At 35.3% G+C, this 14,768-nt stretch overlaps 2 protein-coding genes across 3 annotated transcripts in view; both read left to right on the top strand.

Moving 5' to 3' along the window:
* Positions 1-14,768, top strand: part of LOC147748871 (uncharacterized) — a 1,009,512-nt gene that overhangs the window by 905,389 nt on the left and 89,355 nt on the right. The gene's annotated exons all lie outside the window — the stretch shown is intronic.
* On the top strand, positions 1,216-14,546 carry LOC147748872 (uncharacterized). Of its 2 annotated transcripts, none has more exons than XM_086964379.1 (2): positions 1,216-1,320; positions 5,803-14,546. In XM_086964379.1, exon 2 carries the CDS (start codon positions 5,842-5,844, stop codon positions 12,298-12,300), a length of 6,459 nt encoding a protein of 2,152 aa, XP_086820505.1. In that variant the 5' UTR covers positions 1,216-1,320; positions 5,803-5,841; the 3' UTR covers positions 12,301-14,546. The 2 variants fall into 2 exon arrangements, with proteins under 2 accessions (XP_086820505.1, XP_086820497.1); XM_086964371.1 differs by lacking the exon at positions 1,216-1,320 and adding an exon at positions 2,289-2,653 and having other exon boundaries at positions 2,858-14,546.

Here is a 14,768-nt window from a genome sequence, read left to right as displayed (position 1 = left end):
CTGAGGGGGGCTTAGGAGGCTCATAAACGTGAAAAAAAAAAAAATTCTTTAATTTTTCGCGGGGGTAGCGCCTGGTGCGCGCACCTGTAAGCGTACCGGAAAGCGTACTTTGGTGAAAAATAGTGAAAAAAGTTAGAAAAAAATAAACGCTTTGAATGATCAGAGTTAGGGTAGCTCTGAAAAGAGCTTTTGGGTTCTGTGGTTGATTTAGGTACCTACAAGTAGGTTCCAATACACATTCTTAAATTCAGGAGGAATATTCTATTCCCCTCATCTGAGAAGTGCACTCCATCTCCTCTGTAGATGTCTTGCATGTTGTAACGCAAGTTATTATTGTATAATGAACCCATTCCATAGTCTCTCATGTAAGCAGAAACAGATTTATTTACATGTTTCCGTGCTTTCTCAAATTGTGGACCAAATTGGTTGGACCAGTTCCATTTCTGTCTTTGGCATATATTGGAATATACCAAGGCAGTGTGGGGAAAAAGTATCATCAATTGATGAAAGGTGTCCTTTAATAGCATTTCCAGACCTACCCCAGTTAATGTGCCTAGATCGTTTCCACCACAGTGCACAATTATAAGGTCAGGTTCTGGCAGATGCAAAAAGGTTTTCACCAATGGTATCAATTGGTGACATTTTAATCCTCTGTGGCCAATCCACTTGATTTCCACATTTGATAAATCAAGGTTATGAAAATTTCTGCTAGCTGCATACCTTTGAGCCCAGTGGATGTAGCTATGTCCAATAACCCAAACAGAGTACATGATGTGAGAAGGTTCTGGTCCAGTCAGATGAAGTGTGGGAATGAAATGGCAGTTGGAACAGTAGGAGTTCACAAAAAAATAATTGTGGAGTTTCTGTGCTCTTGAATCACTAGCAATGATTGGTGGATTCAGATAGTTGAAAACTGAAAGTTAGGGTGTATGGTTATGTTGTGTGAAAGAAGCAATTTGAATGGTTTAAAAAAAGTCACCAAAAGCAAAAATACCCTGTATAGGCTGCTGTATTGACAGGTCAAACATCCTTGCTGAGTTAATTTGCAACATTGTAAGATAAACTTTTGAACCTTACAGTTCAGTTAGGAGGGAGTTGCTATGGTAACAGATAGAAAGGTTTGAGAGGGGGATGGGTGTTGGTTTGAAAATACTGAGGGAAGAGTTTTCATTGGTTGAATTAAGGCATATGTGTACAAAGATAGAGATTTTCTATGCCAGTCTTGGTTTCAGTGTATTGAGAGCACACCTTCTCCTCTGCTAAAGAAAAATTGGTGTGTGTGTCTGACACTGTTTTCAATCTCCAAAAGCATTTCTAAAGGTAAGTAATGATTCATTTAATTTAGATAGAGATTTATTTTCTCTATGGAGAATATTTGGAAGCAGATAGTTATGTTTTAGAAGTGAAATTGTATGTTAGTATATAAGTCCTGCGCAGTGTTTTTTACATGTTATTTAAAAATCGATTTTGGGTGCAAATGAATGGTATTTTTATTTGGCCTTTTTTATGATTGCCATGTGCAGTTGATGCATGACTTTAAACATGGGTAATAAGTGATGCACTGGTGGCGCCAGGCTTTTATAAATGAGGCCCTGACTTTGTTTGATGATATTGAGTGGTTGTAGTTAGGTTCTGTGCAGTGTTTCTTACATGTTATTGAAAAATCGATTTTTGGGTGCAATTGATTGGTATATGTATTTGGCCCTTATTTATGAATGCCATGTGCAGCTGATGCATGACTTTAAACATGGGTAATAAGTGACGCACTGGTGGTGCAAGGCTTTCATAAATAAGGCCCTGACTTTGTTTGATGATATTGAGTGGTTGTACTTAGGTTCTGTGCAGTGTTCCTTACATGTTATTCAAAAATCGATTTTTGGGTGCAATTGATTGGTATATGTATTTGGCCCTTATTTATGAATGCCATGTGCAGCTGATGCATGACTTTAAACATGGGTAATAAGTGACGCACTGGTGGCGCAAGGCTTTCATAAATAAGGCCCTGACTTTGTTTGATGATATTGAGTGGTTGTACTTAGGTTCTGTGCAGTGTTCCTTACATGTTATTCAAAAATCGATTTTTGGGTGCAATTGATTAGTATATGTATTTGGCCCTTATTTATGATTGCCATGTGAAACTGATGCATGATTTTAAACATGGGTAATAAGTGACGCACTGGTGGCGCAAGGCTTTCATAAATAAGGCCCTGACTTTGTTTGATGATATTGATTGGTTGTACTTAGGTTCTGCGCCGTGTTTCTTACATGTTATTGAAAAATCGAATTTTGGGTGCAATTGATTAGTATATGTATTTTGCCCTAATTTATGATTGCCATGTGCAACTGATGCATGACTTTAAACATGGGTAATAAGTGACGCACTGGTGGCGCAAGGCTTTCATAAATAAGGCCTGACTTTGTTTGATGATATTGAGTGGTTGTACTTAGGTTCTGTGCAGTGTTCCTTACATGTTATTCAAAAATCGATTTTTGGGTGCAATTGATTGGTATATGTATTTGGCCCTTATTTATGATTGCCATGTGCAGCTGATGCATGACTTTAAACATGGGTAATAAGTGACGCACTGGTGGCGCAAGGCTTTCATAAATAAGGCTCTGACTTTGTTTGATGATATTGATTGGTTGTACATAGGTTCTGTGCAGTGTTCCTTACATGTTATTCAAAAATCGATTTTTGGGTGCAATTGATTGGTATATGTATTTTGCCCTAATTTATGATTGCCATGTGCAGCTGATGTATGACTTTAAACATGGGTAATACGTGACGCACTGGTGGCGCAAGGCTTTCATAAATAAGGCCTGACTTTGTTTGATGATATTGAGTGGTTGTACTTAGGTTCTGTGCAGTGTTCCTTACATGTTATTCAAAAATCGATTTTTGGGTGCAATTGATTGGTATATGTATTTGGCCCTTATTTATGATTGCCATGTGCAACTGATGCATGACTTTAAACATGGGTAATAAGTGACGCACTGGTGGCGCAAGGCTTTCATAAATAAGGCCTGACTTTGTTTGATGATATTGAGTGGTTGTACTTAGGTTCTGTGCAGTGTTCCTTACATGTTATTCAAAAATCGATTTTTGGGTGCAATTGATTGGTATATGTATTTGGCCCTTATTTATGATTGCCATGTGAAACTGATGCATGATTTTAAACATGGGTAATAAGTGACGCACTGGTGGCGCAAGGCTTTCATAAATAAGGCCCTGACTTTGTTTGATGATATTGATTGGTTGTACTTAGGTTCTGCGCAGTGTTTCTTACATGTTATTCAAAAATCGATTTTTGGGTGCAATTGATTGGTATATGTATTTGGCCCTTATTTATGATTGCCATGTGAAACTGATGCATGATTTTAAACATGGGTAATAAGTGACGCACTGGTGGCGCAAGGCTTTCATAAATAAGGCCCTGACTTTGTTTGATGATATTGATTGGTTGTACTTAGGTTCTGCGCAGTGTTTCTTACATGTTATTCAAAAATCGATTTTTGGGTGCAATTGATTGGTATATGTATTTGGCCCTTATTTATGATTGCCATGTGCAGCTGATGCATGACTTTAAACATGGGTAATAAGTGACGCACTGGTGGCGCAAGGCTTTCATAAATAAGGCTCTGACTTTGTTTGATGATATTGATTGGTTGTACATAGGTTCTGCACAGTGTTTCTTACATGTTATTCAAAAATCGATTTTTGGGTGCAATTGATTGGTATATGTATTTGGCCCTTATTTATGATTGCCATGTGCAGCTGATGCATGACTTTAAACATGGGTAATAAGTGACGCACTGGTGGCGCAAGGCTTTCATAAATAAGGCCTGACTTTGTTTGATGATATTGAGTGGTTGTACTTAGGTTCTGTGCAGTGTTCCTTACATGTTATTCAAAAATCGATTTTTGGGTGCAATTGATTGGTATATGTATTTGGCCCTTATTTATGATTGCCATGTGAAACTGATGCATGATTTTAAACATGGGTAATAAGTGACGCACTGGTGGCGCAAGGCTTTCATAAATAAGGCCCTGACTTTGTTTGATGATATTGATTGGTTGTACTTAGGTTCTGCGCCGTGTTTCTTACATGTTATTGAAAAATCGATTTTTGGGTGCAATTGATTGGTATATGTATTTTGCCCTAATTTATGATTGCCATGTGCAACTGATGCATGACTTTAAACATGGGTAATAAGTGACGCACTGGTGGCGCAAGGCTTTCATAAATAAGGCCCTGACTTTGTTTGATGATATTGAGTGGTTGTACTTAGGTTCTGCGCCGTGTTTCTTACATGTTATTGAAAAATCGATTTTTGGGTGCAATTGATTGGTATATGTATTTGGCCCTTATTTATGATTGCCATGTGCAGCTGATGCATGACTTTAAACATGGGTAATAAGTGACGCACTGGTGGCGCAAGGCTTTCATAAATAAGGCCCTGACTTTGTTTGATGATATTGATTGGTTGTACATAGGTTCTGCGCAGTGTTTCTTACATGTTATTCAAAAATCGATTTTTGGGTGCAATTGATTGGTATATGTATTTTGCCCTTATTTATGATTGCCATGTGCAACTGATGCATGACTCTAAACATGGGTAATAATTGACGCACTGGTGGCGCAAGGCTTTCATAAATAAGGCCCTGACTTTGTTTGATGATATTGAGTGGTTGTACTTAGGTTCAGCGCCGTGTTTCTTACATGTTATTGAAAAATCGATTTTTGGGTGCAATTGATTGGTATATGTATTTGGCCCTTATTTATGATTGCCATGTGCAACTGATGCATGATTTTAAACATGGGTAATAAGTGACCCACTGGTGGCGCAAGGCTTTCATAAATAAGGCCCTGACTTTGTTTGATGATATTGAGTGGTTGTACTTAGGTTCTGCGCCGTGTTTCTTACATGTTATTGAAAAATCGATTTTTGGGTGCAATTGATTGGTATATGTATTTGGCCCTTATTTATGATTGCCATGTGCAGCTGATGCATGACTTTAAACATGGGTAATAAGTGACGCACTGGTGGCGCAAGGCTTTCATAAATAAGGCCCTGACTTTGTTTGATGATATTGATTGGTTGTACATAGGTTCTGCGCCGTGTTTCTTACATGTTATTGAAAAATCGATTTTTGGGTGCAATTGATTGGTATATGTATTTGGCCCTTATTTATGATTGCCATGTGCAACTGATGCATGACTTTAAACATGGGTAATAAGTGACACACTGGTGGCGCAAGGCTTTCATAAATAAGGCCCTGACTTTGTTTGATGATATTGATTGGTTGTACATAGGTTCTGCACAGTGTTTCTTACATGTTATTCAAAAATCGATTTTTGGGTGCAATTGATTGGTATATGTATTTGGCCCTTATTTATGATTGCCATGTGCAGCCGATGCAAAACTTTAAACATGGGTAATAAGTGACGCACTGGTGGCGCAAGGCCTTTATAAATCAGACCCTGACTTTGTTTGATGATATTGAGTGGTTGTACTTAGGTTTTGCGCAGTGTTTCTTACATGTTATTGAAAAATCGATTTTTGGGTGCAATTGATTGGTATTTGCATTTGGCCCTTATTTATGAATGCCATGTGCAGCTGATGCTTGACTTTAAACATGGGTAATAAGTGACGCACTGGTGGCGCAAGGCCTTTAAAAATAAAGCCATGAGTTGCTATTGTATAAACTTAAATATGTTGCAATTTATTGTTTATATTGTTTGCTTTTTAACATTACTTTGTTGTTTGCTAATAGTGGTCTTTCATGTGTTTTTTTAACAGAACAACAGATTCAAATCAACTTCTGAAAAGGAAGCAAAAATGCCTTCAAGGCAAAGAAATATCAAAAATACCATACGGAAAAGGAGAACATCAACAACAGAGTTTATGGAATCCTCTTCAACAACTACTTCAAAAAACACCAGAAAAGCTTCTGGTAAGCCAATTAAGTCTTTTCTTCGCAACATATGTCGTAGGAAAAAAAATGAAATTGCTAATGTGAATATACAGAAAAAGTCAACAAATCTAAAAAGGAAAGAGAAGCCCACAAAAAATGTTTCCATTGGACCAGGAGAGAAGAGAATGGTTAGCAATAGAAGGGTAAATGTTTTTAGGGACATTCGTAGGCGAATGTTTCGCAATAGGGTAGTTTTAAATTTGCTAAAAAATGAAAAGAAAAGTAAACTAAAAGCTGCTTTTTACAAGAAAAAGAAAAGTGTAGAAAAGATTGTTGATCAGGCTTTTGAAGTTAAGAAAAAATTATTTATTTTAATAATCAATAGAATTAGGATACTTAATAAGGCAATGGATGTTTTCAAATCGAACAGTAGATGGAAAAGAATTATTAATCGGAGTAATTTTTGTGAAGTATTTTCTGGTGAATGGATGCATAGTTCAAGTTCTGAGCCTTTTTTTAATGAGGAGAGTTACTTTCAGGAAAATGATTTGGTGCATGCAGTTGACACCAGTGGTCGTGCATATGAGGTGAAAGATAGTTGTGTGATGGAAAAAGAGAAACTTGTATCTAGAGATGCAGAAGAGGTCTTAGCTGATGAAGTTTTAGGGAGACGTACTAAGGGTCCAGTGTACACATGGAAATGCAGTAGTATTTGTAGTGTGCGACAGGAATCAATTGATTTGCTTCGAAATTTCTTACGTACATATAGTAAAAAAAGTCTCAAACAAAAAATGAAGATCCTGCAAGAGTTAGATCCTTGCAGAGTGAGAGAAAGCACAGGTTTGCAAGGGCATTCACTAGCATGTCTTTCTAGAAAAGTTTGTCGGAGTGTTTTTCATCATTTTAGGATGTTAGCAGTGCATCATAATAACGTAAGGAAATTAGTGAGGAAGTTGTATTATGCAAAAAGTCCTGCACTTAAGCTTAAACAGTTAAATAGTGCTCTTTTGCATGGATCTGAAGTGGATGTGAAGACTATTTGTGAAGAAATTGAGTTTTGTTATTTTGGGAACAAAGAGGACAGTGTAGAAATAGATATAGTAATGGATGGTAATGCAGAAGATAATGGACAAATTTCAAGTATTGAAAAGTTTGATGAGGAAATTATCAAGTTTAAGGTGAAATCAAGTGAGAGGCCTAATGTAACTTGTGTGTGTTGTCGACGGACTCATTATAAAATTCAGACTAGGTTAGTTGATTTATATGCAAAAAGTGAATTGGAAAATAATAGTGAATGGGAGGATTTTGTAAGTTATTTGTTGGTGGAGAATTCTTTTGATTTGAGTTTGGATCAGCGTATTTGCACTTATTGTTTGAAAAAATTAAATGAAAATAGAATGCCTGCAAGAGCAGTTTATAATAATCTTCAGTTGATAGATATTCCTTCTGAATTGATGGATCTAAATACTTATGAATCTATTTTGATTCAATGTGTCCATCCTTTTCAGGCTATTGTTCGCATGGAGCCTAAGACAGGGAAATTGCCTCCATCAGATTTACTGAGAGGATTAAAGGGAAGAGTTGTTTATTTGCCTCTAGATGTAAAGAAAAATATTAATACAATTGGTGTAGAAAGAGTAGAAGAAGATCCTTTAGTTATTCTAGTTAATGGGGTTCCAACAAAGAGTAAGAAAATTTGGCAAGATTTAGTGGATGTTAAAAAAGTCAAGAAGGCAACGTTGTATTTAGTTAAAAACAATGAGTACTACAAACATGTAAGTGTTGGAGTAGAGGAAACAGCTACAGAAGAAGATAGTGATTCTTCAGTTGGTCAAATTGAAAAAGTTGATGTGTCTAGAACTGAAGAAATATATGAACATTATACTGTTCATCCTTTGCATTCCAAAGAAGTAATGGGAAATGCAATTGACTTGTTTCAAATGAAGGCAGCAAAAGGAAGTCCCATTAGTGTATGGGAAGAAAGTTTGGAAGCTCGTTGTTTTCCACAATTATTTCCAACAGGTTGTGGTGGACGATATGATGATCGACCAGTTCAAATTCCTGCAGCTGAATACCGGACTCTAAGATTATATGCAGAAGATCCAAGGTTTCGTCAATGCATTCCATATTTATTTCATCTACTGTTTGAAAGTGATTTGTCTGGGCTTTCTTATGCAGTTAATCATATATTAAAAAGTGGACCTCATTTGCAAAATGTATGTGCAAGGGACTTTATGGAGAAAGTTAATCTGCAAGACAGTATTTTGGAATCTCAGCTAATCAATCTCATGGCATGTCAACGTGGAACCAACGAGTATTGGTTTCGTCGTCATGGAGAATTGAAATGTATGCTAAGAAACTTAGGAACTCCTACATGGTTCCTCACTCTTAGCTGTGCTGAGTATGCCTGGGACGATTTACTTCAATTTCTACGAGAGGCAAATGAAAACATACCAAATATAGAATTGAAAACACCAGGAGAACTGTGTTCTTTAGATCCAGTGAATGTTTGCAGATATTTTAATCATAGATTTGAAGCTATGATGTCTTTTATTACCAACAAAAAAAATCCTCCCCTTGGAGAGGTTTTGGATTTCTTTTGGAGGAAGGAATATCAAGCGAGAGGTGCTCCTCATATACATATGTTGTTGTGGATTAAAGATGCACCCAAATTTGGATCAGATTCAGATGAAACAGTGATGAGTTTCATTGAAGAGTATTCAACATGTGCTGTTCCAAAATCTACTGAAGAAAACAATTTAAGGCAACAAGTTTTACGTTTTCAATCTCATCGTTGTGGAAAGTACTGTCGTCGAAAATTTAAAAACAAGGAAAAGTACTACACGAAATGTCGTTTTGCATTTCCTCGACCAGTGATTTCTAAAGGAAGAGTAAATAATTTGATGTCATCTCTACGACATACTGTGACGAGAAAATCTCCCAAAAACACATATAATTTGAAAAGAAATGAAGAATCTAAGTACATCAACGATTACAACCCAGTGATTTTGTCCATGTGGAATGCTAACATGGATATTCAGTTCGTTGCTGACAACTCTATTGCTGTGGCTCGATATGTGACATCTTACATCACCAAAAAAGAAAAGACAGAACTGAAGGAAATGTGGGAGGACATTTCACATGAAAAGAGTCTAAGCAAGAAATTATACAGTTTCAGTCTGAAGATGTTGTCGCATCGAGAAATTGGAGCATATGAATGTTCTGATCGGTTATCATCAGCAAGTCTCTATGCCAAATCAAGAACAATCATTTGGGTGAGTCTTGGTCTTGCTGCAACACGAAACCGAGTTTTGAAATCTGTACAAGAAATTGAATATTTGGCGGAAAAAGAACCAAACAGTACAGATATTTTGAAGACAAATATGTTGGATACATACTATCCAAATAGAAGTACTCACCTTGAGAACACATGTTTGTATGAAGTTCTTCAAAACTACAGTTATAAGAGGAACATCACAGAAGATATCAATAATGGAAAATATGCACTCATTGGCTATGAAGGATGTCTAGTGAAGCAGAAAAAAGGCCATTTGATTAATCATCGAAAATTGAGTTGTGAAGTTCCAGACAAAAGAGAATTTTACTATTTAGCTCTTTTGCAACTCTTTAAGCCATGGCGTACAGAAGAGGAACTACTTGGAGATTTTCTCTGTTATGAAGACTCTTTTAATGCAACTAAGGATACCATAGAATGTCCTATTTTTCTAAATTATCTGCAAATGTTGAATGAAGAAATGGAGCAAGAAACCACAATTGCTGAAGAGATAGCTAGAAACAGTTCTCAAGATAGTCAGAGTTCTACTTCATTGAGCCAGGATCCACTAGGAGGACCAATTATCCAAAATGAAGCTGCCACTGCCATGGATGAGGTGGAAAGAGCTATGGAACAAGCTCAAGAGGATGGAGTTAACTTAGAAGATTTGGTAACGCAACTAAACATTGAGCAGAAAAAGATATATGATGAAGTCACAGAGCAGATTGAACATGGATTCAGACATGAGAAAAAAGAGTGCTCATGTATATTATTTGACCCTGTCCGACTGTATGTAAGTGGAGAAGCGGGGACAGGAAAAAGTTTTCTAATTAAAGCCGTTGCAAGTTATCTGCAGAAAAGGACTGATTCACCACTGTCTTGTGTTGTAACTGCTCCAACTGGTCTGGCAGCACATAACATTAAAGGGATTACTCTACATCGTTTATTGATGCTGCCAGTTGAACATGATAATAAATTGCATTACAACAAGCTATCTGGAGATGCGTGTTCTGAAGTTTCAAGAGTCTTGAAGAAAATGAAACTTCTTATCATAGATGAAGTAAGCATGGTCTCAAATCTAATGCTTGCTTTTGTGCATTTGAGAATGCAAGAAATTCTTAAAACAGACTATGATGTGTTATTTGGAGGAAAACACATTATTGTTTTTGGAGATCTATTGCAGTTGACTCCAGTAAAAGGACAACCAGTGTTTAAAATGCTCACGCATGAAGATACCAGGAAGTCCCTTGGAAGCATTGGAAATGTTAATATATGGCTAAATTTTAAATATGCTGAACTGCTTCAAAATATGCGACAGGCCAAGGATGAAGATTATAAAAATATTCTACAAGATGTAAGAATTGGAAAAATGACTGAGAAAGGGAAAAAAGCTTTGCATAGTCGATTAATTTCAAATTTGTATGCAAATGAAAACATTCTTCCAGAGAATATTTTTAAAAAAATGACTGAGAAGAAATCTGGGATATGTTTGATGCCAACTCTGCAAGAATGTTCCATCTTCAATCAAAAAATGTTAGACTTAGAAAATGAAGAGATTGTGAAACTGGAAGCAATAGATAAAATAGAGCATATGGGTGCAACAATTGTTTTGTCAGAAAATTTGAAAACTAAATTGCATTCATTGGAGAAAAGTATTTCAAAAACAGCTGGTTTTGAAAAGACTCTGAATGTGTGTTTAAATTGTCGTATCATTTTGAGAAGGAATTTAAATGTTGAAAGCGGTCTGGTAAATGGAGCAATGGGTTATGTTGTTGATTTTGTGAATTACAGAAATAGAGATGGAATTGAATTTTTAAAAATAAAATTTGATGGCATTGAACAAGTACAACAAATAAGTCGTTGTTCTGCTAGATTTTTACTTGTAAAAGACTTATATGTTCGCCGAAAACAGTTTCCTGTTTGTTTGGCGTATGCAGTGACAATTCATAAATCTCAAGGTTTAAGTGTAGATAGTGCATTGGTGAACATTGGAAGATCTGTGTTTAAAGAGGGTATGGCATATGTGGCATTATCTCGAGTCAGAACTTTATCAGGATTGTACTTGATTGCGTGTGATGAGACAAAGATTTCTGCCGATCTAGATTGTGTTAAAGAATACAATAGGTTAAGAAGAGAGTATGCTCCACATTTGCCTCAATATCCTCTGTTTGAAAAACGTGTGGTAGGCCGAAAAAGAAGAAATGAGGATAATTGTAGTGAGGTAGTTGCAAAAAGACAAAAAGTAGAGAAAACTGTAATTGAAAACAGGAAGAAAAAGAATTGTGGAGAAAATGTTGTTGGATTTCAGTTTGAAAACAGTTCTGGTGTCAACTGCTATGCTAATGTAGTGGTTAATGTTGTTTTTTTTCTTAAAAGTTTACAAGAACAGATTGTTGAAAATCGGGATCAAAGATTGTGTGGTTTATTGAATTCTGTGTTTCAGAAATGTAGCAGTGTTACAGCACAAATAGAAAGTGTAACAGAAATTCGAAATATTTTAGATTTGTGTTCTGGTCAAGATAAATTTTCACAGAACATTCAGCAGGATTGTCAGGAATTTTTAATGTATATGTTTGGTGTTTTGGAAGATGAAGGTGTAGATGTAGATAATCTTTTCAGTCTTTCTTATCAATGGCAGCATGACTGCCACAATTGTAGTTTATCAAGTACTACTACAATAGACACTGAAAGATTTATATATTTGACTTTACCAGACTGTAAATCAGTGTCTTTTAAAAATCTAGTTAAAGCAGCAGATCATAATATGGTGTGTACCCAATGTAACTGTACAATGCTGTCCACATTATTTATACAAAGGTATGGGCAGTATATTATTTTAGTTTTCCAACGATGTAGACCTGATGGAACTAAATTGACAACTTCTATCAAAAATTTTGTGGCTTCTCAGTTATCAATTTCTGGAAGGACCTTTACAACTGAAGCTATTATTTATCATGATGGATCTTCGACCACCTCAGGACATTATACATGCTACTTAAAATCTGAAAATGGATGGAGTTACTGCAATGATTCTCATTTAACTTATAAACAACGTTTGCCTTATGACTCTACAAATTCTTATCTAGTGTTTTTAAAACCAAAGTTTTAGTAAAGGGAATTGGCCTTTGAAGACGGGAATAGTTAATAAAAGTTAGTTAGTTAGTTAGTTAATCTAATATTTGAAATTATTTATCTCATGTAGATACTTTAAGTGGATCTCAAAGTAAAAAATACTGATATATCTGACACAAATTGGCCGTGAGGAAAATGTAAGATATGATGTTGTTAGAAGTTGATGAAATCGAAGTTATAGAGCACAGCAGACTTTTTTTCACCAAAAGGACCTTCACTATCTGCAATCTCATGTAGATACTTTAAGTGGATCTCAAAGTAAAAAATACTGATATATCTGACACAAATTGGCCGTGAGGAAAGTGTAACATATGATGTTGTTAGATCTTTTTTCATAGGAAGTCGATGAAATGGAAGTTATAGAGCACAGCAGACTTTTTTCCACCAAAAGGACCTTCACTATCTGCAATTTGGTCTCACGGAAAAGTAAGTGAATCAAAGATTAGTGTACTTATATGAGATGTATGTTTGAATGGGTTTTTTTAAACACAATCTTTTAGATTGTGTTTTTTTTTTCCCGCTGTTATATGATGAAGACTTTGATCTCACTAATTTAAGTGAAATTCAATATATTCTGAGAACAGCAAAAATAAATAATGTAACATATTGTAGAAGTTATTGTGTAGTTTGCATTGTGTAATTTATATTGTGTTCACATTGTCTTATACTCATTTTCTTTTTCACCCTTATTTACCTCTCTTTACTAATTTACACTCTTTTTTCATCGCTGTTTCTTTAGTGCACTTCATTCACAACTTCTTAATCTAATAGGAACTGTCTGCATTTCCTCTGTTCCTTCCACCACTTTTTATCTTTTTCATATTCTCACAGTACCACTGCTTTAGTTTCCTAACCCTCTCTTTCTTTTTCTCCTTTTTTTTTCTTTCGCATCCATTGTACTGTAGTTCACTTAGTTCTTCCTTTTGTCTTTCTGTGTACTTACTCTCTCACTCCTGTTTTATCCATCGTTCTATACTAACTTCATTCCTTTCATCCCTTCACTCTGTTACTTTACTTCACTCACTCTCAATCATCTTCTATTCCTCTTTTTTATTTATAGTTTCTCAATCAGACTTCTCTCCTTTTCACTCATTTTTCTTTTATTTTCTTATCTTTACTGATTTTGATTTGATATCTTACATTCTTTTAGTATCTTATTTACCTTTAGGAATTTGTTCTCTTTCTATTTCTTTTTCCTTTTTTTTTCTCTTTCTACATTACTTTCTTTCTGTTTTTGTATCCTTCACTATTGCATCATTTCTTAGTAAACTTTTGTAGATTTTTAAACCTCATGAACTGTTGTTTCTATTTTATTATATATTTTTAAGAAATTATAACGTGTTTTTTCTTTTATCTTTCATAGATACAAGTTTGCATTGATTATATGGTAAGTGTGTTTACAAAATCTTTTTTGTTATCACCTTTTGTTTTATTTTCACTATTTTTCTGTCACCCTACCGCACCCCTATTTCCTTACTTTGCTTCCCTCACTTATTCTTTTGTTCCATGTTTACTTCCGACCACATTCAATTTCTTTCAGTACTTCTGCCTATGCACACTCCTTCACTTACCTTTTTTACTGGTTCACTTAGTCCCTTTGTGACAGTCCTTCTTTTACTCTCTCTCTTGTTTGTCTCTATTACTCCCCATGTGTTACCCTTATTCACTTACATGTACCCTCTTTCACCCCTTTTTACTTATATTCACTGATATTTACTTTCCCTCAATCACTGCTATTCTTTTCCTCTGATTCCGTCACTACCTGACATTCCCATACTTAACTGTCCTTCTTTTTACTTTCAACATCCATTTACAATCTCCCTTAACCTCTGCTTTAGTCTTCTTCCTATTTCTTCTTTCTTTTGCTCCCTTATTCATTTTTCTTTTCTCAGTTACTTCCTTTTACACTTTTTATCTGTCTTACTATCTATTACACAGTCCCTCCTTCATTTTTTTTTCTTTTTTTTTGTTAGTGCGCTGACGGTACGCGCACCGGTGCGCGCACCGAAAGCGAAATATAAAAAAAAATATTTTAAATTAAAAATATTATCTCAATATACATTATAGTGTTCATTTTTACAAAAACATACTTTAGCAATTCACTAAAAAACACATAGGTATGAGTCTGTATAAAAAGTTAGGAATTAGCATTAAAAAAACCTATGAAATTCACTGAAAAAACCAAAGGTTTCACACCAGTTATAGTTAGGAATTAGCATTTAAAAAACCTATGAAATTCACTGAAAAAACCATAGGTTTCACACCAGTTATAGTTAGGAATTAGCATTTAAAAAACCTATTAAATTCACTGAAAAAACCATAGGTTTCACACCAGTTATAGTTAGCTGGAAATTTTACTGATATAAAACCATTGAAATTCCCACGTTATAGTTAGTCGGACTCACTATAACTTGCGCGTGCAATGCACTGCTGATGACATCACAT

Source organism: Lissotriton vulgaris, chromosome 1_1 (assembly GCF_964263255.1).
Source record: "Lissotriton vulgaris chromosome 1_1, aLisVul1.2, whole genome shotgun sequence".
Classification (NCBI taxonomy): Eukaryota; Metazoa; Chordata; class Amphibia; order Caudata; family Salamandridae; genus Lissotriton; species Lissotriton vulgaris.
The sequence above is the reverse complement of the archived record's forward strand: the minus strand, read 5'-3'. Positions and strand labels throughout refer to the sequence as shown.